At 35.6% G+C, this 27,296-nt stretch overlaps 8 protein-coding genes across 10 annotated transcripts; 5 read left to right on the plus strand and 3 right to left on the minus strand.

Annotated features, from left to right (window-relative positions):
- The first annotated feature begins 627 nt into the window (after positions 1-627).
- Positions 628-1,781, plus strand: LOC116164851 (ras-related protein Rab-9A). Of its 3 annotated transcripts, none has more exons than XM_031479082.1 (4): positions 628-865; positions 937-1,086; positions 1,135-1,332; positions 1,380-1,781. In XM_031479082.1, the coding sequence occupies exons 2-4, from the start codon at positions 979-981 to the stop codon at positions 1,641-1,643; spliced, it is 570 nt and encodes a 189-aa protein (XP_031334942.1). In that variant the 5' UTR covers positions 628-865; positions 937-978; the 3' UTR covers positions 1,644-1,781. The 3 variants fall into 3 exon arrangements, with proteins under 3 accessions (XP_031334942.1, XP_031334941.1, XP_031334943.1); XM_031479081.1 differs by having other exon boundaries at positions 628-800; positions 857-1,086; XM_031479083.1 differs by having other exon boundaries at positions 628-800.
- Positions 1,782-2,322: 541 nt separating this feature from the next.
- Positions 2,323-4,051, minus strand: LOC116164347 (zinc finger protein 664-like). Its single transcript, XM_031478511.1, has 5 exons — positions 3,831-4,051; positions 3,326-3,787; positions 2,993-3,279; positions 2,799-2,945; positions 2,323-2,751 (listed from the first exon to the last, which is right to left on the minus strand). The coding sequence occupies exons 1-5, from the start codon at positions 3,999-4,001 to the stop codon at positions 2,496-2,498; spliced, it is 1,323 nt and encodes a 440-aa protein (XP_031334371.1). The 5' UTR covers positions 4,002-4,051; the 3' UTR covers positions 2,323-2,495.
- A 452-nt stretch (positions 4,052-4,503) lies between these two features.
- Positions 4,504-5,923, plus strand: LOC116164348 (gastrula zinc finger protein XlCGF28.1-like). Its single transcript, XM_031478512.1, has 2 exons — positions 4,504-4,763; positions 4,820-5,923. The coding sequence occupies exons 1-2, from the start codon at positions 4,578-4,580 to the stop codon at positions 5,867-5,869; spliced, it is 1,236 nt and encodes a 411-aa protein (XP_031334372.1). The 5' UTR covers positions 4,504-4,577; the 3' UTR covers positions 5,870-5,923.
- Positions 5,924-7,939: 2,016 nt separating this feature from the next.
- LOC116164346 (src substrate cortactin) lies at positions 7,940-10,366 on the plus strand. The gene is made up of 8 exons (XM_031478510.1): positions 7,940-8,359; positions 8,411-8,651; positions 8,705-8,870; positions 9,045-9,325; positions 9,378-9,665; positions 9,716-9,847; positions 9,891-10,046; positions 10,096-10,366. Exons 1-8 carry the CDS (start codon positions 8,196-8,198, stop codon positions 10,171-10,173), a joined length of 1,506 nt encoding a protein of 501 aa, XP_031334370.1. The 5' UTR covers positions 7,940-8,195; the 3' UTR covers positions 10,174-10,366.
- A 1,600-nt stretch (positions 10,367-11,966) lies between these two features.
- Positions 11,967-14,694, minus strand: LOC116164349 (proliferation-associated protein 2G4). Its single transcript, XM_031478513.1, has 5 exons — positions 14,539-14,694; positions 14,124-14,358; positions 13,562-13,947; positions 13,285-13,509; positions 11,967-12,482 (listed from the first exon to the last, which is right to left on the minus strand). The coding sequence occupies exons 1-5, from the start codon at positions 14,624-14,626 to the stop codon at positions 12,259-12,261; spliced, it is 1,158 nt and encodes a 385-aa protein (XP_031334373.1). The 5' UTR covers positions 14,627-14,694; the 3' UTR covers positions 11,967-12,258.
- LOC116164350 (MICOS complex subunit MIC13 homolog QIL1-like) lies at positions 14,677-15,586 on the plus strand. Its single transcript, XM_031478514.1, has 3 exons — positions 14,677-14,813; positions 14,907-15,063; positions 15,241-15,586. The coding sequence occupies exons 1-3, from the start codon at positions 14,806-14,808 to the stop codon at positions 15,457-15,459; spliced, it is 384 nt and encodes a 127-aa protein (XP_031334374.1). The 5' UTR covers positions 14,677-14,805; the 3' UTR covers positions 15,460-15,586.
- A 1,040-nt stretch (positions 15,587-16,626) lies between these two features.
- On the minus strand, positions 16,627-22,216 carry LOC116164344 (MMS19 nucleotide excision repair protein homolog). The gene is made up of 11 exons (XM_031478508.1): positions 22,059-22,216; positions 21,807-22,009; positions 21,576-21,756; positions 20,727-20,932; positions 20,534-20,677; positions 19,194-20,478; positions 18,994-19,148; positions 18,828-18,931; positions 17,157-17,295; positions 16,939-17,109; positions 16,627-16,890 (listed from the first exon to the last, which is right to left on the minus strand). Exons 1-11 carry the CDS (start codon positions 22,156-22,158, stop codon positions 16,702-16,704), a joined length of 2,877 nt encoding a protein of 958 aa, XP_031334368.1. The 5' UTR covers positions 22,159-22,216; the 3' UTR covers positions 16,627-16,701.
- A 49-nt stretch (positions 22,217-22,265) lies between these two features.
- LOC116164345 (mannosyl-oligosaccharide glucosidase GCS1) lies at positions 22,266-27,062 on the plus strand. Its single transcript, XM_031478509.1, has 10 exons — positions 22,266-22,652; positions 22,699-22,856; positions 24,062-24,239; positions 24,531-24,702; positions 24,750-24,910; positions 24,961-25,151; positions 25,213-25,368; positions 25,414-25,562; positions 25,613-25,779; positions 25,854-27,062. Exons 1-10 carry the CDS (start codon positions 22,410-22,412, stop codon positions 26,760-26,762), a joined length of 2,484 nt encoding a protein of 827 aa, XP_031334369.1. The 5' UTR covers positions 22,266-22,409; the 3' UTR covers positions 26,763-27,062.
- The last annotated feature ends 234 nt before the right edge of the window (positions 27,063-27,296 follow it).

A 27,296-nucleotide genomic window follows, 5' to 3' on the forward strand; every position in this document is an offset into this window, starting at 1 on the left:
AGCGCCGCTCAAATTGTTGCTAAATCTATGCCAGGGTTCCATCAAGTTTCTAAAATTCCTTTAAAATTCATTGTTCTATTTAAATTCCTCCTTATATACATCATTCGATTGCCCATCAAAATCAAATCCTTCAGAAATTGTCCTCAAATTACTTATCCCGTCCGTCTTTCTCTTCATTAAAATTCCCAAGGTCTCCAAGTGATTTTCAACTTATACCCTCAAGTCCTTTTCCCTTCCCTTACATTCCCCTTTCTTACGTTTCTCTCAAGTTTATATCCCAAGTTCCTCTTTAAGTTTCTATAACTTTCTCTCAAATTCCCTTCAAGTTCGTTTTAAATTCTCAAGTTCTCCCCAAATTTTCTTCATTCTCTAGTGTGCATAGAAAAACCAGGTCAAAGGCTTAGGTGAAGATGGGTCACTTTCGACCCCTTCGAAGACAAACCTAAAAGCTGTATAGTAGCATTGACTTAGATGATTACTTATTCAATGATAGTAGTCAGAAAGGCATTACAATAATTAAAAGCTCTGTTATAAGTTGAAAGCGGCGCAAAATGTTTAAAGGTTTATTAAGTTAGACGCACGGCTAGATGGCTCTGCATGTGATTTTTCACTTCCAAAACAGCTGATTTTGACATTTCTATATAACCCAATTTTTTTGTTATTTTAATTAAATTCATTTCTCCATAAATCTAATTACGAAATTTACATTAAACAGAAATCGCTCTAGTGAAAAATTAATGATATAAACTTTGCACCGATGCATTTAAAAAAATTAACCATCTGACGATTTATAAATAAAGGTGACTCATCCAATTAATTTATTTTAATTACTGTATATGGTTTACTTTCTTTAAAGATCTGTAATGTAAGTACTTAAGTAGAATAATGTCTGGAAGAGTAAATATGAGACCTGCGAATAAAAACACCCTTTTAAAGGTTGTTATACTCGGCGATGGCGGTGTGGGAAAAAGTTGTTTAATGAATCGCTTTGTCTCTAACCATTTCGACGAGCACTCCTTTCATACAATTGGCGTCGAATTTTTAAACAAAGATATAGACATAGACAATGAAAGTTATACTCTTCAGGTATGGATAAGTGCGAAATGTTTCATTTTAAAACGAAGCTTGTTTAAGATATGGGACACTGCAGGGCAGGAAAGGTTTAAGACTCTACGAACACCGTTTTATAGAGGAAGCGATATATGTATATTAACTTACGCCATCGACGATAAATCTAGTTTTCGTAATATGAACATGTGGAAAAATGAATTTTTATATTACGCCGATATTAAGGAAAACGCGTCATTCCCATTTATTGTGGTCGGAAATAAGGTAACTTGAGCCGTACTGTAACGGGCAGAGTCATTTTATGATTGTAGTCTGATGTTTCGGTGGAAGAACGCGAAGTTTCGCAATTAGAATTAGAGACCTGGTGTAATGAGAATAGTATCGCAAGTTGTATAGAGACGTCAGCGAAAAATGCTAGTAATGTACAAGAAGCTTTTAAATTGGCCGTTCAGCATTGGTTAAGGGCTGAAAGTAGAGCGGACAGAACAGACTGCACTTACAGTGATACCGTTGACTTGAGCAAGAAACAATCTGATGGAAGAAGCTCTTGTTGTACAGGTGCTAATGACGATTAATTTTTCTTATTCCAAAGAACTTTCCCTATTTTTGTATTTTATATTTATTTTGTTGAGTTTTATTGTAGAACTGGAACGTTCCAGCTTTTGATGTAAATAAAATAGATTTTTATTTACACGATAATTGTGCAACTATATTCATTTGTAAGAATTTCAGTAGTGTCACTGTAAAATAAAAAACTACGTATTAGGTATCAGTATTTCAACGCATTTTATTTTTGGTTGAACCATTTATAAAATTACTGTGGTAAAAATAACGAAATCTCAGGTTACCTGTTAAATGTATCATTAGAATAATTTTGTATTATTCATTGACAAAGCTATAAATATTCCCGAATTAAGTAAATATACTATTTACCTCATAATTAGCTTTTGTATGGCAATGTAATATCATTTTATAACAATAAACTAAAACAGTGTCTACTTGTTTCATTATTTATCTGTTTGATGTCGTGAAAAATGATTCACTCAAGATCGATTCTTACCAGAACAATTGTAGTTTAGGTTTATCTACTTCATATCCCGAGAGATTTTTGTGACCCCATTATTTGGTTTAGAACATGTTTCAGCTGCAGCCTGCAAAATCTGCATCTACAAATTGCGGCAAATCCTTTCTGTTTGTGCTTTCAATCACATTGCAGAAACCTTAAGCGTGTGAAACTCATTTTATTAGACAAAAAAAGTGTGTAGAAGTTTATTAACTAATAATCTACCGTTAATATCTACAGTAAGTATTGATACAATAAATAAATAACTATTCTCAAACTTTGTTCAAATACTTCAAATGGCATAAATTGCACGGCATTTTCAATGAAAGGCGAATAAACTGGCCATCTATTGTTACATGAAAATTTACTGTACTTTAGGTATTTCTTCGTCATAGTGTAAATTCATATGAGTTTTAAGAGCGTGTGCTTGAATAAAGCCTTTTCCACAAAATGAACAGACATGTGGACGCTCATCGGTGTGAATCTTTGCATGCACCCTTAGACTACTGAGACGATTGAAAGCCTTTTTACAAACTTCACATATGTACGGTTTCAAGCCAGTATGAATAATGGCATGTCTCTTCAGTCTGGTTGACGATGGAAACGCCTTGCTACACTCCCTACGAGCATAAAATAGTAAGTTAGTCCACACGTAGTTCCAACATACATGCATTTAAAAGGCCGTTCGCCCGTGTGAATTCTGAGATGTTGCACTAAATGACATTGCATCCTCATAGTTTTCCCGCACACGTTGCACATGTATGGCCGTTCTTTTGTATGTGTGCGCATGTGATATCCTAAGTCGGGAGCTTGCCTAAATGTTACATTGTAATTAAGGTATAAATCTAGTGAAATAGATACCTAAAACCTCGTCCACAAACAGAGCACAAAAATGGGCGTTGTCCTGTATGTATTCGCATATGAGCTGTTAATGTTCCAGACTGTCGATACCGTTTACCACAAATTTTACAAACATACGGTTGCTCCCCAGTATGACTACGAAAATGATAAGTAAGTGCACCATACTGCTTGAATCCTTTACCGCACTGATTACATACATACGGACGTTCCAATGTGTGACTACGTAAGTGCACCTTTAAACTGTTTGAATGTTTGTATGTTTTTCTACAAAAACTGCATTCATACAACTAAAAAATAAACTAAACTACAACATCGGCTCGTACTACAACATACTTTCAATCCGTTTTCATTGACTTTCATTACATATGCGGCCGGTTCTTCTTTAACATTGGTATCCGCTTGTATTCTTTTGAGAGCTAGTCTTTGACGTAAGCGCTTGTTGTCTTCAGTTGCGGCAACTTTAACCGCATCTAATACTTTCGTTTCCGTTTCCTCTGCACTGCCGAGTTTATCACATTCTACATATGGAAAGACCGCATCGCTAGTAACGTTTTCCATTTCACATTTATCTGACACTAATGCACGAGTTGAGGAGGACACATTCGCATCAAGGAAATTTAACACCTCTTCATCCTTAACGGCTTCGCTTTGTTCCCCGCCAGCCTTGGCGTGTAAAATATATTTCTCCAAAATTTCTTGCGATCGATTACACTGCTGTTGGAATTTAAATGAGGTGTGAGCCAGCTCCATACAATTTGTACAAATTGTTGTAGGTAAACCGTCGTTTGCTAAAACCTACTTGAGGTAATGAAAATTACAGCGAAAGGTAAATATCTACCCTTATTGAAGAAATATTCATTAGAATCTCATATAAAAAGGTCGATTCCTCCTCTAAACTTTCAACGTTTTGTATCTCACTAAAAATTGAATGCATATCTTCGTACTCCATTAAGCATATTCTACATATTTTTGTTAAATTATCGTTAGTAACTATAATTGTATTTGACATTTTATTTTGTATTTATCTAATGTTTAAAAATAAAAAGTTATCAAGACGTCAAAATCAGATGTCAAATTTCCAATTAACCTAATTTTTAGAAGTTGCATTTGACAAAAACCCCGTTTCTTAAAAAATCTCACAATCCCAACCACAGAAAATCTCATAACACAAGGCGTGCTATAAATTTTGCATAAATTCAATGGTTAAAGTTATTCAGATTCACTAAATTCCTGTACTACGTAGGTTTCGGTTTCGTCTATCTTCTGATTCTTCAAAATCTTTCTATTTTATCCCTTTTTGCGGTTGCTTCGAATCAGATCTATAAAATTCCAAAGCTTCAGCCTCTTCGAATTCTCGATCCAACCGATACAGAATCCAGCATGAACTTCAGGAGGGGCCAAATCTTAATGTAACGGTCGCTCTATCCCAGTATTTAAACTTTTTAAAATTAGCACTGCACAAGAAAAGAATGAAAAGCGAAAAAGTTGGACTTTATGACAATTACTATTTTAGTATAGTAGTTCATGTCTAATATCGTAGTTCGTCTGTTTAAACTAAATAAAACACTTGAACTAAAAAGTTGGAATGTGTGGTTATGTGCCAACAAAACTTGTTAAAATAATGGAAACCCAAATATCTATTGATAACTTAACTAACATAAAGCGCGTATGTCGAGTATGTTTAACTGAAAGCAAAGAAATGAGAAAATTGAACGAAACTTTTGAAAATATGACAATACAGGAAGCCTTACAGCACACCTTGAGCCTTAAGGTCCGTTGCTTGGCCCAAATTTCCATGAAAGGAAATTATTTGTATTCATTTTTCAGGTCATTTTGGACGAAGAGTATCCCTCATCGATTTGTGCGGTTTGTTCGAGTCTACTGAAAATCTGTTACAACTTCAAGCTGCAGTTTGAAGCTTCCCAAGGAAAGTTACACAAATACTTTGGAAAGAGTGAAACTATACTAGAATCTTTCCAAGGGGCTCCTTCGGCTCAGGTTGAACTCATTTCAAAGCGTGGGGTATACAATTTGAACGATGTCTTCATTGTCGAAGACGAGGACGCGCACATACCTAATTATGAAGGATTTTTGAAAAATCTGGGTAGAGAAATTACAGCAGATTTTGTGCCAAACACTAGTTTGAAGTTGGAGACTGCACACCGGAGATGTCGTAATGATGCAGTGTGTAAAGATTGCAACAAAAGTTTTTCTTGTAGTCGATATTTAAAACGTCATTACAAAAATATGCATCTTTCAAAAAGTGACACATTCATGTGTGAAGTATGTGGGATAATTACAGAATCGAAATCAAAACTTCACAAGCACATGCATAAACAGCACAGTGGACGAAGTAAATGTGAAATATGTCAAAAGTGTTACTTTGACGCAAACGTTTTAAAACTACATATGGCAGCAATTCACAGCAAAGGGCGTAATTTACTATGCACAATATGTGGAAAAACGTTTAACTATTTAAGCGCTTTAACTTATCACATGCGAATACATAACGATGAACGAAACTATAAGTGTACATTTTGTCCGAGAACATTTAGAATGCAATGCTCTCTGAAGAGGCACTTACGCACTCATACAGGTATTAGGCCATACCAATGTAGTTATTGCAGTAAAGCGTTTAGATCGTCGGGCGAAGTGACTTGTCACGAAATGATCCATACAGGATTTCGACCTTATCATTGTAAATACTGCGGTAAAGGATTTACTAAACATTTTAATTTGAAAGTTCATCTGTTTAACCATAAGGGACCGTACGTCTGCGAACTTTGTGACAAAAGTTTTATAGAACAGCAATTTTTAAAAATGCACATTGAGAAAATTCATTTAAGATTGTCTAAATCAAATGATATGACTGATTGATGAAATGTTTTTTGTATTTTAAAATGCTTGTTTAGTAATAAAACATAAAATGAAGTTCTTAATTTTTTATGGCAATCGAACTGCCAGTTTTGGTCTGATTCTGACAAGCTTTTGGCCACCAAATAAAAGAGGATATAAGGTATATTAATGGTTCCACTGCACATAGACATCTGAATACTCTAGCAAGGTTTTTCTCGCGAGTTGCTGTGTGTTAGCACTGTCGAGGTCCGTATGTCAACTCACAGTGATGTGTACACCTCGACAGTGCTATCAGACACCCGTCTTTAGGTAGCGCTAATGAAGCACTTCGTCTGGTGAACCGTCACCACGAAACTTTTAAAGGTCTACAAACTTACCCCACATCAACATATCAATGAAATCTTAGTCGTCTTGATTCAAACACGAAAAAGATGCACAAAACGTTAAGTTTTAAACGCAAACAAACGAATTTAAAATAGGACGCCATCTTCTTGTTCTTCCGATAACATTTAACATGACATCGAAAAGACCGATTTGTGAACACTTCCCCGCCGGTTTTTGTTACTTTAAGCGTTGAATTTAACAACAAATTCAAAATTTACGTGGTCGCGTCCCGAGATCCTACACGCAAACGCCGATTTAAATTTGTACGAAAAGGAGAAGGGACGCCATAACTTTTTGTAGTTTAATATTACGTTTAAACGCCGATTTACGTATGATGAACCGAAACGAACTATGTGCCAGAATTGTTCCCGTCTTTGGATTGACTTTTTTTAAGTTTATTTTAATATCGCACTTCGTAAATTAGCAGCAAACCGAAAAAATACAACACGCTTGGAACGGCAGCAACGACATAGTTGGTCACGTGATGAAGATAGTGTCATGACGTCACAGCTGCAAGACTCGCTACGATTCGCCCGTTTCAAAAAATGGTCCAATCAAATGCGTCCTGCTTTCTGTTTACTAGTTATTCCCGGAATTCTAAAGCGATGGCAAATTTACTTCCCAAGATCTAAAAACTGTTGCTATTGCAAAACGTTTTCACACAGAAATGGCGAAAATAACTTCTCTGCTCCCCCTTTATTGGTATACATACATCCATCATACGTGGGCAAATGTCCGAAACGTAAACAAAGCAATTTCATGGAACCAAAATACGACCCAAACAAACAAACGAAAGTTGCCCTAAATCTTGAAATGTGGAACCAACTTTCCCATATTCCCGTGAGGTCCGAGCGTAAGGAAAACCCCCCTCCGCCTCCCTCCCTAGAAACAAATTCAATGTTTCTTTTGTACATTAATCGTTAAGATTTTTGTGCACTTTTGTAACTCCCGGTGCTGCGTTCTTGTTTAAGTGCTAAAACTATTAAATATTTTGGGGGAGAATGCAGAACGGGGGGTGTCTGGAATACCTCCCCAGGAAATGAAAATTCAGTGTTCATTTTCTTACACCTATTGTAACATTTTCGTACGTTAGAGGGGATGGCTCAGACCCCCTGGTGTTACATTCTCTCTAAAAATGTTCAGACCTAAGGACTCCCGTGATAGTGGCCCTCTAATCTTCCCGAAAAAAATGCTAAAATCAAGAAATGAAATATTAAGCGTTTCTGTACCTACAATTACCATACGATAGGTATTTTGATGAGAAGATTCGTCTCTCGTTTGGGATAAATTTATTAATAAATAAATCTACGATCTCGCCAATATTTTTATGAATGGGAAGATCGTAGATTTATTACTTAATAATAATCATAAGATGTTTGTGCGCTGTGACCCCCAGTGCTACGTTCTTGAGGCTCTCCCTTAAAAAGTTGAATTTTCCTTTTGTAATGCGAGTATTTTGGGGGGTAAAGGTCAGGGGAAAGCGACGTAAGTTCTGGAAGAAGCAGTCATGGTGCTTCCGGTAACTTAGAGCAAAAAGCTCGGTATCATTGGTGTTGTGTGTATAATCAATGGTGGCAGAATGGGCGGAAGGGAGCTACTATTCGACTCTTCATACCTCCTTGGTTCCGCCACTGTATTTGCGTCCGGTGTATTAGTAATTTTAGAGATGGGTTCAACAGTCGATTGTGCGCCGTTCCATAAAATCCAAATTGCGTGTAGATTTTGCCAATATACAATTTCTTACATCATTTCATTGCAAATACTTTGAATAAAAGATAGATTCAACAAATTAAACCTAATTACCACTTGCCAGTCTTCGTGAATCGAGAGTAGCACACATCTCTATACGACCGGGGAGTTGTTGCTTGTTTTTCTGTGATGAATAATAATTTAACAATTTTATTCGTTTTTGTATAAACATTTTTAATTTGTTTTTATTATTGTACAACGTTTTTAAATCAATATGTGGAAGGCGCAAGCAGGAATTCAAATTAACATGAAAGATGCCCCAAGTAAGGACGATGACTGGGAAACGGACCCGGATTTTGTAAATGATGTAAATGAAGTGGAGCAAAGATGGGGCTCCAACACTATAGAGGGATCGGGTCGCACAGCCGGAGCTATCAAGTATTGTGCTAACGATATAACCTCAAATGTTAATACTTTAATGTTTCACAGTATGGACCAACTACGCAAAGAAACCGAAGAAGCTGACGCTTTAAAAAAGAAGAAGGAATTGATTGATGGCCCAAATTCCGCCTTTGGTTACGGTGGAAAGTTTGGTGTTCAACAAGATCGTATGGATGTGTCGGCAGTAGGGCACGATTATGTCGGTAAAGTTGAAAAGCACGCTTCACAGAAGGATTACAGTACAGGATTCGGCGGTAAATACGGTGTACAAAGCGATAGGGTTGATAAGGTGGGTGGTATCATCAACTGCATTGTGGAGCAAGTTATAATTTTGATTGACAGAGTGCCCTTGCCTGGGATCATAAAGAAAAAATAGAGAAGCATGCATCTCAGAAAGATTACAGTTCGGGCTTTGGTGGAAAATTTGGTATTCAATCTGATCGTCAGGATAAATCGGCAATGGGTTGGGATCATGTGGAAAAATTGGAAAAGCACGAGTCACAGAAAGGTATTGCATGCTACCGACTGTCACTTATACAGTTTATTTCAAATTAAGTTGGCACTATTGACTTATTACATTACCAATTGTTTACTGAATCCATTGATATTTGATCTTAAAATGATATAATTAATGAATAAGATGCTACGGCAATTGGTGACATTTAAAATAAATGTGTTGCAGATTATAGCAAAGGTTTTGGTGGAAAATTTGGAGTACAAACCGACCGTCAGGATAAATCAGCTGTTGGGTGGGATCACCATGAAGCCGCTCATAAACACGAAAGTCAGACTGACCATAAAATCGGTTTTGGTGGAAAATTTGGCATTCAAACTGATCGAATGGATAAATCAGCGGCCACATTTGGCGACGAACCAGGTTCCGTTGGTACTAATTACTGTAAAACGAAACCCGATATTGGTTCAGCTAAACCCTCGGAACTTCGCGCTCGATTTGAAAATTTGGTATTCATAGACTAGAGTGTTTTCTTGTAATTTTGTAGTTCAATTTTTATAGAAAACTGAAGACAGTAATCCTTACGTGTCTCAGCCGGTTACTATTTCAAAAACAAATGTACAGTCTCGAACAGCCGCATTTAACTGCCCAGTAGTCGAGCCACAAGCTCCACCCACTGTAGATAGAAGACCTAAACAATTGGACGAATCCAAAACTGCATTCTTGCAGCAAGGCGGCGATGCCGAATCTTTGTCTAGCATGCCGAAAAATACACCAGGCCAGCTGGACCAATCTAAACTGACACAGTTCACTCGAAGGTCAACAAGTGAAAGTACAGCAACGAATCAGGTGAGCTTCTAACTTCGATCGATACATATGCGCATTTGCAATTTACGCAGGTTCATGAAGAATTAGAACAATTGCGACTAATGCAGCAACAAAAAGTCCAAACAGAATCCCAGACCGAAATGCCAAAGCAAGAAGTTTATCAAAATGTGGAGGAACTTCGTACCGAATCACCAGTTTACAAGGTATACTTCCTTTGAAAATGTTTTTACAATTATCATTTTACAGGAAACTAGCGAAGGTCAAAATACTGCCCTTCAAGAAGATCTACAGTATGAAATCGTCGATACTGATCTTACGGCTATCGCAGTTTATGATTATCAAGCAGGTGCTGAAGATGAAATATCGTTCGATCCGGATGATATTATTACGCACGTTGAAAAGGTGCGTAGTTAAAGTGACTCTTGTTTAAATTACCCCGAAATTGCTTTAGATTGACGAAGGATGGTGGAGAGGAATGTGCAAAGGCAAACACGGCTTATTCCCTGCGAATTATGTGCAACTGCAATAGCTTTGGATATTGGGTTAAATTTTTATATGTACTTAATGTATTTTAGATAATACTTCATACATATTTTTGATTTTAGTCAGTAAACTATGGTTCATTGCGACATTATTTTTATATGTATATTATGGTGCAATATGGCCTATTTTATATATTTTTAATTGTACAAATTTAATTCATTCATTTTTTTATCTAAAAATGTGTTTAATATTAATTATTATATGAGCTTTCTACGCCTACGATTTGAGTTTTATTATTTAGTTATTTTATTCACACACTACACATTTACAAAATCGTGAATTGGAATTCTTTTGACCGTAGTTTCGAAATCCAATCCACCGTGATGTCACTCACGTTTTTTAGAAGGCACAATTTTTCATACTGCACATCCTCCTGGTACCCACTCTTGAACTTATTCAAAGGCAGTGTAGTTGTCCACTGCAAAACGGGTCGCCTGTGAGATGTACATAACTTATGGTATTATATTTTCATCTCTATCTAGCCCATTAGAAGAAAAAGATGTAATACCTGTAAAGGTATCAATTATAGAACCTCTTAGTTTGGATACTTTTATTAGAATTGATTCACTTAGGTGACAATCAACTATGCGGGAAAGTGCTTAGTCAACATTTGATTGGAGTTTGACCTCACGCTTATTGCACCTTCAGTGTTTCTAGCAGGAACACATTAGTTTACATATTACATAGTTAATTTTATAATAATTAATAACATCACTAAACAGACATAAGTTTTGGATTGGGTGACTGATGTTTTTATACCAGACCTATAGGCGATTAATTGACGTTTGTTAGTTTAAATTTTGAATTCCAAATCCTGTCTATCGAACAGACTCGTTTACCCTGGAACCCACACACAAGCACTGTCTAAATGTGTAACTGACTCACTGACAAGAGTAGTTTTACTGCACAAGTAGGTAGATCTGAAATACCTACCTACTTAAAATTAGATGTAACCCAACATTTCTACAGCCTTTTCCAAATTAAAATTTTGTTGCTCATACCATGTCTATTATAGATCAAAATTGTGGATATCACATTTGGTATAAGATCCCACAGAATCATATTTTATGATCAGCTATTTAACTTAATTATGTTAAAGGATGTTAGATATACAGAAGAACACCGATTATTATTATTATTAACACAACTTTGCCAGTTATTAGGATCCTGATCACTTTAAGTTCTCCTCAGTGAATGATATCGACTTTTTCCACGATCCCCTAAATCCTAAATGAAATAGTTAATCAAATCAGATCATAAACCCTAATGTATGTTAGAGCCCTATATAATTAAATTTGCTTTACAATATATTGTACTAGCACCTTTTGATTTTATAAAATGATTGCATTTGTGTCTACATAATAATTAAAATTTCTTTTAAGTCAAATTGTGTAGCGGTAAAGTGTGTTAAAACACCATAAAAATGATCCAACACCCCATTTATAATGATGCCTTATGTAGTAGGCAACCCATAATGCACATGTGTACGTATGTATCAATATTTACGAGTTATTTTTTACTCGTAAATCAATATACTTAAAACAATTGCCCAAATTACTAAATTTAGTAACTTTTTCTGATGTAAATCAGACTTTTCAATTTACTTCTCTTAGTTTAAAAACAGAGTATAGTGCCATGCAATTGAAATTTTCTTATTCTGTATGGTGTCTGCTATAAAATAACAATCTTGCAATTCCTCGTTATACAGTAAACACTTCGCATCCTCGAACCTTCAACAAATTATACCAGAGTTTCAGTTGCCAAAAACAAAGAACCAGCGATATTTTAATATTTTATTTGTTTATTGAAAAAATGTAACATTTTTAATATTTCATTAAATTTAGTTAGTGCGCACAACGTTTTTAAAATAATAGTGGAATACTTACTATTTTACATACAAATATCAAAAAATATCATTTTAGTGGTGCTGTTTGTCACAAAGTTAAAATTAAAATGATCCTCCTTTTATATAAAATTAATGTGATTTTATTGCCACAGTTACAAATAAAATATTAGAAAATTTTGACAGAAACTTAACCGAGTGATAAGCTTTACGGAAACAGCCAATAAATTAAGCTGTGACATCCACATCCATAGCGTTTTCATTCTCCGATTTCTTTTTTTTCTTTTTACCCGCTTTAGGATTAGCAGAGCTTGTAAGCAATGCTTTCATTTCGGGATCATCAACCGAATGCTCGGATTGATACATACTTGCGTCGAAAGGCAAACCAGTTATTTGATGAGTACCGTTAGGCATTAATAATGCTGTAAATTTGAAATGTGCCACATATTCTCCTAAAAATAGAAAATGATATAAACCGTTCGAGTAATGTTTTTCGGCATTATTTGAGTTTTGTCCAGAGAGTTCCAGTTTGGAAAGTAATTAAAATATAGTTACCAAACAGATGAGGCCACTCCAGAGACATGGAGAGAGGAGATAGCGCATGAAACTGCGCGAAGTGACAAAACAAGGGGGCTGCCATTTTGACACCCATTGAAGCGCAAAATTTGAACAGGACTATAAAGGTTTACTGACGCAACCCAGAGACATCTAACGCAATCTTCATACACTACACTCTATTCGGCAGCAGCTCCGTAGGAAGAAACTAATATCTCAATCCAAATGAACAAAAGAAAATGCCAGTGACGTTGACGTTACAAAATAAACACTTAAACCTCGAAAAAAGCTCTCCTAAACACGAACACAGGCTAAAATAACACCACTATAAACACAACATGACACAACGGGTGTAAAAATGGCAGCGCCCATGAGGTCGCACCCTTTCTTGGATGCGCACTCGTCGATCAGCGATCTCCTCTCTCCATGTCTCTGGGCCACTCCCAATCAATTTTGGCAAATGTGAACAGGTACTACAAAATTAATCATTTTTGAAAAGAGCTCCACTATTTCTGCTCGGTAAACAGACTATAGTAGAGATTCAGAATTGAACTTTGTATACTAATATTGTTTCACTTGAAAGTGATGCCAAAAATAGACTAAATTGCTGAATTTAGCATTATATGCGGGTGAAACACTTTGGGCAAAATCATTGTGCTAGGTCCACACTAAAGCACAATACAACTTTAACATACTTACCCGCCTTTTCATATAAAACTTGAAAAGGTTCAATTAGTTTATGGCTAACACATTCTACAACGGCTAATTTCGCTTTTGTTTCTTCTTGGAAGGTACGTAAATTAAAAGGCATGGATCCATATTTCTGACGCACCTCGCTGAAAAACGTTCTCGATGCCTTTAGCTTGAGTTGATATATCTCGTCCGTTTTTTTATAGATTGCCACACGAGTGGCTCCTTCTTTGCCTAATTTTTACAGAATGGAGTAATAAATAAGTATAACGCCTTAGTGTCTTACCCACGCCATCACCGCTGCTAACCAGAACATCCATAGCATACACTTCGTGCTTGTCAAATTCAAACTTTTCGTGCTCTTTCCGTTGGGCTTCATTAGGATTTTGAATTATGGTTTTCTCACCGTCAATTTTAAAGTGTTTCAATTGGTGACTTAACATTCCTTCCACCGGTTTACACTTAAACGATTTTGCAACCTTCGTAACTGCATCGGTAATTGCATATGTGTCATTTCCGGGCCTCAACAATCGTAGTGCAGCTTGAGATGCATATTGCGCAGCCAAAACCACGTCGGCTTTTCTTCCAGTTATCTTACTTCCACTAGAAGATCCTACAACTATTGTATGTGCTACAACTGCAATATATCCGTCCAGATGCGCTCCTAAATCTCTAAAAACAAAAGCGGCATTACTTTCACTCTTGATTAAAGAATAGCGATTAAAGCGAGTTATTTTTCAGATACATGCGGTCATCAAAAGTGCACACTCAGACGGATCAATTGGAGTAGTACAATAATCATCACACAGTAAACGTAAAGTAATCTCTTGAATGAAAAAGTAACTTACACTTTAGCCAAATCTTCCTCCTTAAGTGTATAATCTGGTTCACTGGGCATTGGAGAAAAGTGACAAATACAGTTGTTAACCGAAACGCATGTCGGAAAGGCAATACCTTTTTTTAATTCTTTTTCTTTCTTAAAGATTTTGTTGGTTTCTTCCAATAGAAGGTTGTCGCCAAATTCACATATTTCCCTAACAGAAGCTCCAGGGACGCACTTATCGATGACTTGCTTGAGTACACCTACAACACAACACTTTCAGGTATACGAAGAAAACATGGGAAATAAACACAAAAGGACCACTTTTGGACAGACCAAAGAAAGCATATGGCCATGCCTTTAGTTCTTGCCGATGGACGCACGCTTTGAAGAATATGTCGAATATCTGTCCGTTGTAAAAGTGAAATATAAGCAAAACTCACGATTTACAATTTGTCCGGTCATTTTATATTTAGTAACGACCAAATCTTCGGCGATTGTTTCTTCGGGCGCATCTTTTTCGTCCGCCATGATTAAAAAACGCTCAACTCTTCTTCCCAGCTAACCTTTTTATTGGTGCGCGTTATGTGGCTAGATTATTGTCCAGTGACTATATACACTATCGTACAGATTAAACTTCTCCGCTCCTTTGCTTCGAACTTGTGTAACTCAGGGTTAATAGCTATTATTTAATCATTGCATCGCTAAAAATGATCAAGTGAGTTTAGGATTGTAATTTTGTTAGTTTTTGAAATGCTCAAGACACTAAAAAAAATAGTGCAATGATTTACACTTCTAATGCTTGTTTTAGGTTTGCTGTGAAAGCGGGTATCGCTCTTGGCACAGTTTACTATGCCTCCGATCATGGTCTGTGGAAAGATAGTCACGAAACCTTAGAATTGTATAACAAAATGTGTGAAACTGCAAGTCCTTATTTAGATCAAGCTAAAGACTATCTACCCGTTCAGGTAAATATGGTAACGGATGTTTTTTTTTAAGAATGACACAATTGAAAATTAATTTGCGTATTATGAACTGCGGCTAACAATATTGCTTGTTTTAAAGTACCATACTTAAGAAAACATCCTCTAGCTAGCTAATTCTATTCGGTTCTTGTATAGGTACTTAAAAATGTATATGTCTAGATTCCCGAGTTACCAAAATCTAATCAGACATCCTACCTGTTGAAACGGTTGTGGAACAAGGGAGTTTCAACATCATGCTTGTTTCTGGCGGACTTACCGGACAATATATCTAAATGGACTAAGAACAGTTTTGATGTTGTTATGTCTAATGGGGAAATTAAAAAATTGTTTGGTACATTTGGACAGTCACCTGCCCCAGAGTCTGTAGCTAATAAATAGAATGTCAGTGTACACATTATGTTACTTACCTCCACAATATTAGTAAATAACTGCTATTTACACTTTATATTGTTACTTGATAGGTCGCCTAGCTTTCTCCAAACTTATTAAATTTAATAACGTTGTCTCTTGCGAGTACTCACTTTTAATCCTATCCTGCAGAATATATGTAAGGTAGTGATGTGCATAAAATGACTGTGCCTTACACTATGCACAGTTCGCAGGAAATTGATGGGTAGGGCACAGAGAATGGTCACTCTCACATTCATCAAGCAGCTGCTTAGACTTGTCTAAGAACAGCTGCCTATGCTGGATGGAAGGCCGGTCATGCCCCAATTTGCAATATGAACGAAGGTGCATCCCTACCAGATCGATGCAAAAATATAGGCGTTTGTTCCAAAGAATTGAGCTTTAAAATTAACTCTTAATCTAGAGTGCTAGGCAAAACAGGTCACTTCAGTTGTTTGGATTTCGTTTGTTTGGGCGATTCGAATCAAGTTACTCGTTTTGTTTCTGAATTGGAATACTGCTTTTGGCCTAGCTATTTCGTAAATTTAATTTTTAATGGAATAAAATGAATGAATGTATAACTGAAATAAGGTTATTTTACATTCACTACACCCTTTTAGAGGCAATTCGTATTATAAACAACATACTTTATTATTTCTATGTAGTTGCAATGTGTATTTTGTATTCTACTAATTTGTCATAGTAACATAAGTAAACCTGTTGGCTAATCTCCCCACATACTAGGGCAAATGTCACACAACACCCTTGAGATCTTATGGATCAAGGGGAATGTTGGCATAAAAGGTAAATCTTCCAATTGTTGTGTAATTTCATTACTCAAAATACCCAGGCTACATACGGCCAGTTGAGACTTTATATTAGATTGTCAAGAGAGGCCTGATGAGATTTTGTGCAGGAGTTTGCCTATAGAAATAGGAGAATTCTCAACAAATGTGAATTACGCTCTGCCTCTTCAGTCAAATTCTGCACGTTCCTCTCAAGTGATGTTGTCAGAGTCAGATTACACCTCCAATCACAAGGACGCAGAATAATGCGCGTGGAACGTTTGCGGGGTTTTAATTTCGATTTTAGCTAGTCTAATATTGACTATATAATTGAGTTATATGTGGAAATAAATTACTCTTTCAGTAGAACAACAATTTTATTTTTGAAAAGTGTACAAAAACAGCTTTGTATAACAAATCACTAGCTACTCAATTAATATGATGTTATTCAAGTCAGAGCATCAAGCATTATCCAACCAAGTCTGGCATCCACAGCAGCTTTTCTTACCAGTCTTTTTTTATCACCTAAACAAAGGGCTAATCTTTGAACTACATCTTCTTTCATTGGTAACAACTTATAAATCGGATAGTCTACTGTAAAATGTTGGATACCTTCTAAAGCTTTTATACGAACATTCTGGAAATTATGTAATTTAGTAAATAGTTTTGTACACGCTCAACGTACCATTGACGATTTGAATGTTGATAAAGCAATGAAGCGAGACAACAGCTCCTGTAGATATTCCTCGGCTAGGGATTTATCATTTTGTATCAGGTCGCATAATCTGTCTAATATAATAAACATAATTTCCTCATCTTCACATTCTTCTAAACACAATAGCACAATTTTGATTATCTAAAATGTTGGGAGCTAATTAAAAATTTGGGATAATAAAAATGTACCTTTTTGAATTGCATTATAAATACTTGTCTTGGTGCTTCTTTTAACAAATATCCAACTGCTAATAAATTATTCTTGGTAGGCTTTTTTTGTAGGAACAACGTTGTCATTTCCATGAAAAACTTTTGTCTGTACAGGAGTCTAAAAAGAAATTCACAGTCAAATAGTAAAAAAGTAGGCATTTATGAGAAAAAGGTTTAATGATTCTTAAGTAAAAAAATACCATGTACTATAAAAAGGAGCGGACCGAGGCCTCAGGGGGCCCTGAGCTAATATTTGTAGGGGGCCCCCTACTTAATGAATTTCGGGTTATCGACAGACATCTTCATTTCAATTTTATTATTTTTTCGGGAAATTATTATTAAAATTACAGGTCTAGGGCAAACGCACTAAGTATAAATACAATGAAAAATATTGAAATACAGTAGGGTTCAAATTTCAAAAAGCACAGATTACACAGAAACAGTGAAGCTCGATCTGTACACACTACACAGCGACAGGCGAAAAACCTCTGATTTTTTTAACCATTTTTATTACAAAACAAGTTTCCAGTGGTACTAATTGCAACAATTATATTTTTAATTATAAATTATAAAGATACACAAATAATAAATCAAATAAATTAAAAATTATAAGATAGAAACGAAACAAAAGAAAACAATAAAATAAAAATAAAAAAACAAAAAGAAAACAGAGAATAAAAAAATAAATGAAATACAAAAAAATATGGCGCCCAAGTTTGTTAAATAATAAAACGTCAGCGGTGTTCTATTCAGCATTAATTATAATGCAAGTAAATTTTTAAGTTCAACAAATGAGATAACGAATGTCGGCTGGGGAAAATATTGAACATTTAAAGGTAGAATCTCGTCTGATTCACGCTCCAATTACTCGTACCTTGGGGTGGATAGCGTACAATATCGCCTGCACTGTCATTCCATGAAGTTTTCTCTCTGTTCTAAAGGAATTTTTTGAAAGAAATTTCCTTTATGTGATTGTTTTGTCCGTCCGTCTGTTCCTCGTCTAACTCGAGCATCAAAAGAAACAGCGCAAACCTTCTACATTCTCCTACGAGTTCAAGGATCAGTGCTTTTGAATATGAGTCGCATTAAAGGCGCGTTTCCGAATGCGAGCCAAGTATCAAACAATTCCTATACTGAAAACGTATACGATGCTTCGTATCTTGTTTTTCTTTTGGACCGCGGATTGCACGGAACATCATATTACCGCGTGGTCGGCTGACGCGGGGGCCCAGGCCTGCAGCCCTTAAAGCCCCTGCCTAAATCCGCCCCTGACTATAAAATGTTATTAACTTATTCATAGATTACAAGCTTATTTTTACTGTTTTTAAAGACTAGACGCCATGTCGAATTTATAGTGTTTTGTTTATTGTATCCATGGTAACTAAGGCAGCCGATACCAATGGCGTCCATAAGAAAATCTTGGGCCGCCATATTCAAATTCTCCATGAAAAACGGCCTGAATAATGTTTGGGTTATAAATTCTAGTATGATTAGTTTATCATGGAAACAATGTTTTAAATTTCTGTTCAGATTATTATTCAACACAAAAATTTGCAACTTGGTCGCACTTCACCAACTTTCTATCTTGTAAGAAAGGCGAGAGCTACACTGTGGATATTGAAGAATTATGTATCAGAAAGTGATAGTTACTTTACATTACACGAACTTTCTTCGCTCAGGCTGGGACATTTATCCTTCATTATTATTTCAAAACCTTTGGCTGCCTCTTTATGGGTGTCTAACAGTTCGATCAACTGAAATTAATAAACAAATGTTGTAAATTCAAACAATAATCACGAAATGAATTTCAAGATACCTTTTCTGTCCACTTAGCACCTTTGCTATGGTTTCGCATCAATAGCGCTTTTGTAGTCCATGATAATACAGTGACAGATCTATCCAATCGGTTTGCATTCCAATTTTTGCATAAATAATTTTCGATAAATTGCAGATCATTTTCCAATTTCTCGTCTAAAATATTCACTGAATTCACGTAAAGGTCAAATCTTTACTTACCATCTAGATTCTTATTTAAAAGGTTCGCTAGTAGTTGATTGGCAATTGTTACGATAAAATCATGGTCACTCCCTAAAGCTACACTAAGTAAATCTGGAACGATGTTCGAAGGAAGTTTAATATCCTTGTGTAAGCAAGAAATCAATCCGTCAATAATTATCACTAAGCCAACACTCTGACAATTCCTGTACACAGAAATAACTTCCTCACATTTTGTAATGTAAAGGATCTGTGCTTTACAACTTTGATGACGCACAATTAATTTGGAAATTGTTGATATATCACATAATAATCGCTTATGAATAATATTACAAATATCAATAATATCTACATGACGTAAGATTAAATCCACTAAAATGCAAACTATTTGCAATTCTTCAACATAATATTGTATTCGAGCAACATCAGAGTATTGTTCCAACGTTTGTCTTAAACAATGAATTGCGACTAATGACGTCTCAAAATCGGACTGGCAATATTTAAAATATGTTCCTAGTGTGTCTTGCGTAAATGTCTCTATTGGAATAATTGTGGAGAGCGATTGTAAATACCAGTAAAGCTCGTCATTATTCTTAATTTGAATTTGGTCCAGAACACAGTTTTGTATTTCGCTCGGGTGCATTTCTGCTAAACCCTTGAATGATTCCCATAAGGCAAACCTGAGATGATTGGGCTGTTCCTGAATTAATAACGGGCGAATATTTTCATAGAAACATTTTCTGATGTCGTCAGGTAATGATTTAATTATGGTAGAAATGCAATAAAATCCGGCAACCCTTAATTCATCGTCATTATGCAAGCATGCTTTTAGACATAAATATAGCACAGCCGATAAGTGCTGGTTTTCTGTTACTTCAAACTTTTGATACACTTCTGTGTAGATCCAGACAAAGCAGATCAATTTTTTTAGAAGTAAAACTTGATGTGTTGCCGTTGATGTTATATGAAATGTGTTAATCATAATAGGAACAATTTCGCCAATAACAAAAGATGCAGCTGTTTTTGAAGACTTGCACAGATGATGCAGCATTTTACACGAAGGTACAAATAACTTCATATTTGGTAGAAGGTTTCCTTTAAGAGTATCTACAATGTCTGATAAAATTGGTTTGTAGATACTATCGGGATTATCCGATAATTTTCTCATAACTGTAACCAAAGTTTGTAGTGCCATTTTTTCTAATTCCTCGTCATTGTTGTTTAATACTTCACGTTGTATTTGCGACCAAATGTCCGTTGAATGTTGAATGTAAAAAGACACTGCAAAGATGTCACAACCTTTCGCCTACAAAACTTCCATTAGCTAACTGCAATATTACCCATCTCAGGCCTATACCTACAAGTATGTCCAAAGAATCAAATTTAGCAATGTGTAGAGAAGACGATAGCTTTTCCAAAGCTAATGGCAAACAGTATTCGGCAAAGTCGGGTGTTGCACATAAACAGTCGGATAACGAGGAAGCCAATGTAGATCTACTTATGCTCTAAATAAAACAGGTCAGTTACAACGTCACTTCAATATCTACCACTAACATTTGAATCTTGAGGTGGAGTACGAAAATCTATAGGAAAATAGCACGCTAAAACTTCAAACATCTCTTCTCTTAAATGTCCTAAGTTACACTGCCTTAAAAATATCGGTAACCAATGAAATAAGAATAATAAATTACGAGGATCACGCTCCCCGTCCACTGCCGACATAACCCCGTAGACAAAATCCATATCCATTTCCAGTAATTCTATAAAAATAGTAATTGACAAAATAGTTTTTATACCGAGAGGAAAACCACTTTAAGGTGCGTTGTACACTTTATGATCCATACTGTATTACATTATTGTTTATTTTATTTTTCTCTTCTCATATACTATTATTATAATTTATTAAGTAGGTTAGTACATATATAATAATCGAGGTATCTTGGTGTATAAATACCTCTGCTACTTGCATGAAGGCAAGCAACTTTTTTGTTTTATTTAAATAAATTTATCAATTTATCAACATGCAGCGCAATACATAATACTAAACAAACCAGTTAAATAAACCAAAAACTGCTCTGTGGGTGCAACAAGCACATCTCACTCACAGATACACGGACAGTTAGAAATCAATGCGTTTAGAGTTCACATGTTAGTAGGTAGAAGTACCGATCTATCTGTGGACTGAACTAAGGCAGTTGTGTGCCAGAATTCTGCTAAAAAATTTGTGTGCTGACTGTGAACTTTTATAGAGATTGGAAATGTTTTAGTCAACAACTGTTGCCCTGTTTAGAGAATGTAAGAAACATTGTACGAAAGTATGAACGTAAGCTTTGCACAACATTAACTCATGTTGTATATCAACTGTAAAAGTGGTTTACCCCTCGTGGTATAGGTATATGTTACCCGCTGCACTATTTTCCAATGATTTCTTCAAAATTTTATAAATGTTCAACCTATCATGTTGCTGCTGTTGCTGACATGGGACATTTTTAAATAACGAATCTAAAAGTTTTCTCAGTTGTCCGTCCGGTACATTGTTAAAGCTTAACAATGCTAAAATGCCCCTTAACGTTGCGGGTATAATCTAAAATTATATTGCATATGATCATTTATACTGGACCATACGCTACATACTTGATGGTGATCTTTTAATTTATCAGCGTAAAAATCGCACATAACGTTTATTTGCGCAACGCTAATTCGTTCGTGAGAAATTTCTTCTAGAACCATTGTTAAAACATGTACACCAATCTCTCGATTTACTGGTACAGGATCTACCAAAAGCCCTTTCAACTGCTCTGTAAGTTGTAGAATAGTACATAAGCCCTCATTTATGTCTAAAAGTACAAGATGTTATTGTTTGCAAATTTAAGATGTCGAGGACACCTTTAATTAATTTCGAACATTTTTTAGAAAAATCGGGATCGTCCTTATTTAAATTTTCAAATTCGTCTTTTAAATTTTTATTATTCATATCTAAATCCATGTTTTTTGTAACTTAACCTATTTGCCACAGAAAACTTGCATTAAAAAATAGTTCACCGATATCTCAATAGGCTGCGCCACGCACTGGGATTTCAAAAGTCAGCTGATCTCTGTTTTGATGTGCATGATCTATAGTAGGCAACGATGTTAAAACGATATTTAATATTCGAGTACCACGTTTACCTTTTAGAATGTGGACGTATTTTTAATTAACGTTTAACTAATCTAAAATAAGACAAAAGCATTGTTGATATGGCTAGACAACGAAGAAGTCAAGTTATCGCAGGTAGCGAATGCAAGAATAACGGCAAAGATAAATGCACAAACAGTAGTAGCAGCAATGGTAGCAATCCACCAAAAGTCGCTCAAAAAAGGAATGGTATATTAACTTACTGGAAGCATTTCATTGGATGCATTTGTTTTGGAATTGCGGCAAGCGTTGGCTACATGGGATATCTGGAAACCAGAGTAAATACGCCGTACGATGATAAAAAAGTAAGTACTTTATTCGATTCCATATTTATTAACATCACTTTAACAGATGGTGGTAAAAAGTGGCCTAGATATTCCAGAGCGATTTTGGGGTACCTACAGGCCTGGTGTGTATTTTGGTTTAAAAACAAGAGATCCGTATTCTTTGGTCACTGGCTTGATGTGGTATTTCCCGAAACGATTGAGACCAGGTGGTGATGGTATTAGGTAATCTTGCTTGCTACCTTCTCCCATTCTCGTATGCTTCAATCTTCAGTATATGCTTCAATTATTTCGTATAGACCGGAACTTGTTTTATAAGCTGTTCCCAGAGAGGAAACAATTTCATTGGGCATGTGCGCCGTTTCGGCAGAAACTGCATGGTCAGCTATAACGTTAAATCTCTCCTTTATTTGATTAGCCTGTGACTCGTATTCAGATAGCGTTTCTTTTTCATATTCAAGTTTCCTTTGTAGGTATCGTAATGTTTCTTTTAAGCACATGTAAATGTAAGTATCTGATCCTAACTTAACATAGTGTTCAGACGTATGAACAATGGTTGCCGATATGTAAGCTAACGGATTAATTGGAATAAATGAATTTGGCCATTCCGGTTGTTCAGAAATAGATTCAAGTTTTTCTATTAAATCTTCGACCTTCTTTATATTTAACCTTAGTTGGTCCTGTTGTCTTTCATTGGTTTGTAACTGAGTATGTAAGGCCAATTGATATTTACTTGTCTTTTCTTGTAATAGTATTTTTTCCATTTTTTTTCTACTTTAGTGAACATAACCTATGTATGTGCGCGACAAGCATCTGTTTTTTGTTTTGACTGTGTCTACTGTACCACTATTATACAAGTGTATTACTGAATGCTAGGCAACACATCGTACACCACCTACTACACATCCCCTAACGATTATGAAGATTAAATTACATTTAAACGTGAAGCTAAAAAATACATACTTATATAGTTTTCCCTGATGAATGCAAACACAATTGGTAAAGTCTATTCTTTTTTTTGTTTTTTTTTGTACCAATCAAATTACGCAGGATCATACTAAAAATTGAGGTTGAAACTGTTCCGAAATTAATTAGAATTGCACAATTTTATAAATGAGGGTTAACTACAGATGTCCAGAAAAGTTATAAGTATCTGGTTAGAGAATTGAATAATCTTTCAAATGACATATCACACAACCTCATGTGTCATTGAATTTTTTAAAGCAATGATCTCCGCATCTAAGGGGATGAAGTATAAAATAGAAAATGATTAATCCAGATTTGACATATTCGAGCCTTTTTTTTCTTTTTCATTCACAAGAACTAGCACTAACATAGAACTCTTCCTTCCTGTTCCTGTTAATTGCTCAAAAATAGTAAACCGCACATTTAGGATAAATATCCAAGTACAATTGCTAATATTTTTTAAGGCATTGGTGTGAACAAGGAGACGGTCTTGAAAAGTATGCATGGTTACAGCACGATGGAAGTAACTTTGGTGTACAAGAGATACAAGATGGCCCATTTTTACTAAGAACCTCATTTGTTAAACGTTTAGGAGGAAATCATGGTGGAGATTGGACTGTGCGAATTGAAGTTGATGTTAAGGTATCAAGCTAAATTTGATATTGTTCAGTGTCATATTTTTTACTTCTGATTAGATGATGTGACGTGTGTTTTTAACTTAACAACCACTTTGCATATATGGCATTTATTATTGCAGAAACTACTCGCTGCCAATGAAAGTCCCTAAACAGTCAATAATTTTTATCTGCAAATCAATCTTTTTTTTTAAAAAAATTTTCCCGCCGTATCTTCGGTAATTAGAATTTTATGATTTTCTTTGATAATAGACATCCTTATTTTGAACACAGAGTTAATCAAATGAGCTCTTTTCAGAATAAGAACCAAATTTCCAAAGGTGAAGAAGTTTCCCTAATATGGTATACCGCTTTAGACGAAAACTCTAAAGGGAATATCGAAACTAGTAACACAGGAAGTTCACTAACTGGTGTGAGAGGTGACACACCAGGCTTAGGAGAATTTACCATTAAACTATTCAATTTCACCGGTATAGCTTATTTTAATATGGGAAACCTTACAATTATCGTTTCACAGGTACAGTTAGCCATGAATCGTACTTAAGTACTGTAGCCCCGGGTTTGCACTTACTTAAAGAAACTGTTATATCATCCTTGAGGTTAGCTCAAGATAAACCCAATGCCTCTAAGCGCGTAGTACTAGCTGGCGAACTTCTACCAGCAACTGGTGGAACGAAGGTAAATAGGTAGGGCTACAAATTTATACTTTCTACAACTGGTAATTGCAGGTTCCCCCTAATTTTATTGCCACTCAAGTGACCGGTAAAATTCCATTTGCTTTAGATGTTACATTTGAATCGGGAAGTTTTGGCACTAGACAGAATACCTTAGTTGGGCAGACTTATACCGAGACGTTATCGTGGCATCAGACTAGATTTGATCAGAGATTTGAAGATACATTTCATTTAAAAAGAAAAGGGTAATAATGCTAATATCCTGTATATTATAGTTAGAATATAATTCTGAACATACAATTATAGGTACCAAGCGAAGGAAATATATTTTGCACAAACCGCTCTAAGTAATATGGTAGGTGGAATCGGGTACTTTTATGGAACATCGCGTGTACAAAGTGTTTACACCAAAGAACCAGTACCTTATTGGAAAGCTGCATTATACAGTGGAGTGCCATCTAGGTAAATATCGTTTCCTGAAACGCAAACTCCATTTTCCTATTCCAGGAGCTTCTTTCCCAGAGGATTTCTTTGGGACGAAGGTTTTCATGGCATTCTCATAGCAGCTTGGGATCTTGATATTGAATTAGACATTATTTGCCATTGGTTCGATTTAATGAACGTAGAAGGATGGATACCTCGTGAGCAAATCTTGGGTAACACTAATTTACGATGTCTTTGCCATATATCGTTTTTTGTGTAATAGGGGTCGAAGCTTTGGCTAAAGTGCCGGAAGAGTTTGTTACGCAAAGAAATACTAATGCTAATCCACCGACCTTTTTTATTACGCTCAATTATATTTTACGTAATTATAAAGACGAACTGACAAGCAGTCGGTTTGCTATTCTGGAACGACTTTATCCTAGACTGCAGGTATTTATTTGTTGTATTAAGCATTCTTTCCATTATTAATTCTGATGGAGTAAAGGTGACATATTTTATTTCAGGCTTGGTTTACTTGGTTCAATACGACTCAAAAAGGATTGGATTTTGGCACATACAGATGGCAAGGACGTGATCATTTAACAAACCGCGAATTAAACCCGAAAACCCTAACTTCTGGATTAGATGATTATCCTAGAGCATCACATCCCACAGAAAAGGAACGACATATTGATATAAGGTGCTGGATTGCACTAGCCGCAGACACTCTTGCAAATCTTGCCGATTTATTAGGAAAAACCAGTTACAAGTATCACGAAACATATTCTTATTTATCCGACAATCAGCTTATGGATAAACTCCATTGGTCAGATTACGCGCAAATCTATGCAGACTACGGTTACCATACCGACTCTGTAGCACTCAGAAGGCCGAAAATAACACCCCGCTCTCAAACTCCACAAAACTTAGAGATGGTTCGAGTGACTCTTAAAAATCCGGAATACCGTCTAGTGGATTCCAGCTTTGGTTACGTTAGTTTATTTCCATTCCTATTAAAACTGTTAAATCCCGATTCTCCCAAGCTAAATAAGACATTGATTGATATTCGTAATCCCAGTTTACTGTGGACCGATTTTGGATTGCGGTCACTTTCCAAAACATCACCACTTTATATGAAAAGGAACACCGAGCATGATCCTCCATATTGGAGAGGTCCATTGTGGATTAATATTAACTTTCTCGCAGCAATAGCTTTACACCATTATTCGGTTACGGAAGGACCTTATCAGTCACAGGCCACCGAAATTTATGGACAATTACGTAATAATATTATTAAAAATGTTATTAGGCAATACTATTCTTCGGGTTATATTTGGGAGCAATATAGTGATACGACGGGCGAAGGTAGTGGTTGTCGACCATTTACGGGATGGTCCGCGCTTGTTGTTTTACTGATGGGAGAGCACTACTAAGTAAATTTGTAGTAAAATAAGTAGGTAAAAACACTTTTTTAGGTCGCACAAATATGTTACGTAGTTTTAATAAAAGGTAAAATAAATAAAGTTACCAATGGTAGGAGACTACAATAGAGTTCACGTTTTACGGTGGTTGGAAGCTGAGTATCCAATTTTAAAATACTTGTTTCGTTTATACTTTTTTCCTGTTTCAATTCCTGATTGCATTTAAATGAATCATTTTTAAAAAAAAGCTGTGTTTCTGTTAAATTTATTTAAAACTTGTTGAATGTGAATAAAAGTGATATCCTAAGTGCGTAATAGCTCTGTTTATTTGTAGTAAACAAAGGTAATGGCATTGAATTTATAAACATAATACGTAGTAAGTTTGTGACTCTGTAATTGGGAGCAAGCCTGTTGAAGGCCCATAACAAAGAGGGACAATAAACAAATAAATAGTCCAAAAGAACTGCGCAACTCAAAATCAAAACTTTACCGCCCAAATCAACTTAACTATAACAAAATACTAGAACCACTTACTTTGTTGTGTTT

Source organism: Photinus pyralis, unplaced genomic scaffold (assembly GCF_008802855.1).
Source record: "Photinus pyralis isolate 1611_PpyrPB1 unplaced genomic scaffold, Ppyr1.3 Ppyr1.4_LG2, whole genome shotgun sequence".
Lineage (NCBI taxonomy): Eukaryota > Metazoa > Arthropoda > Insecta > Coleoptera > Lampyridae > Photinus > Photinus pyralis.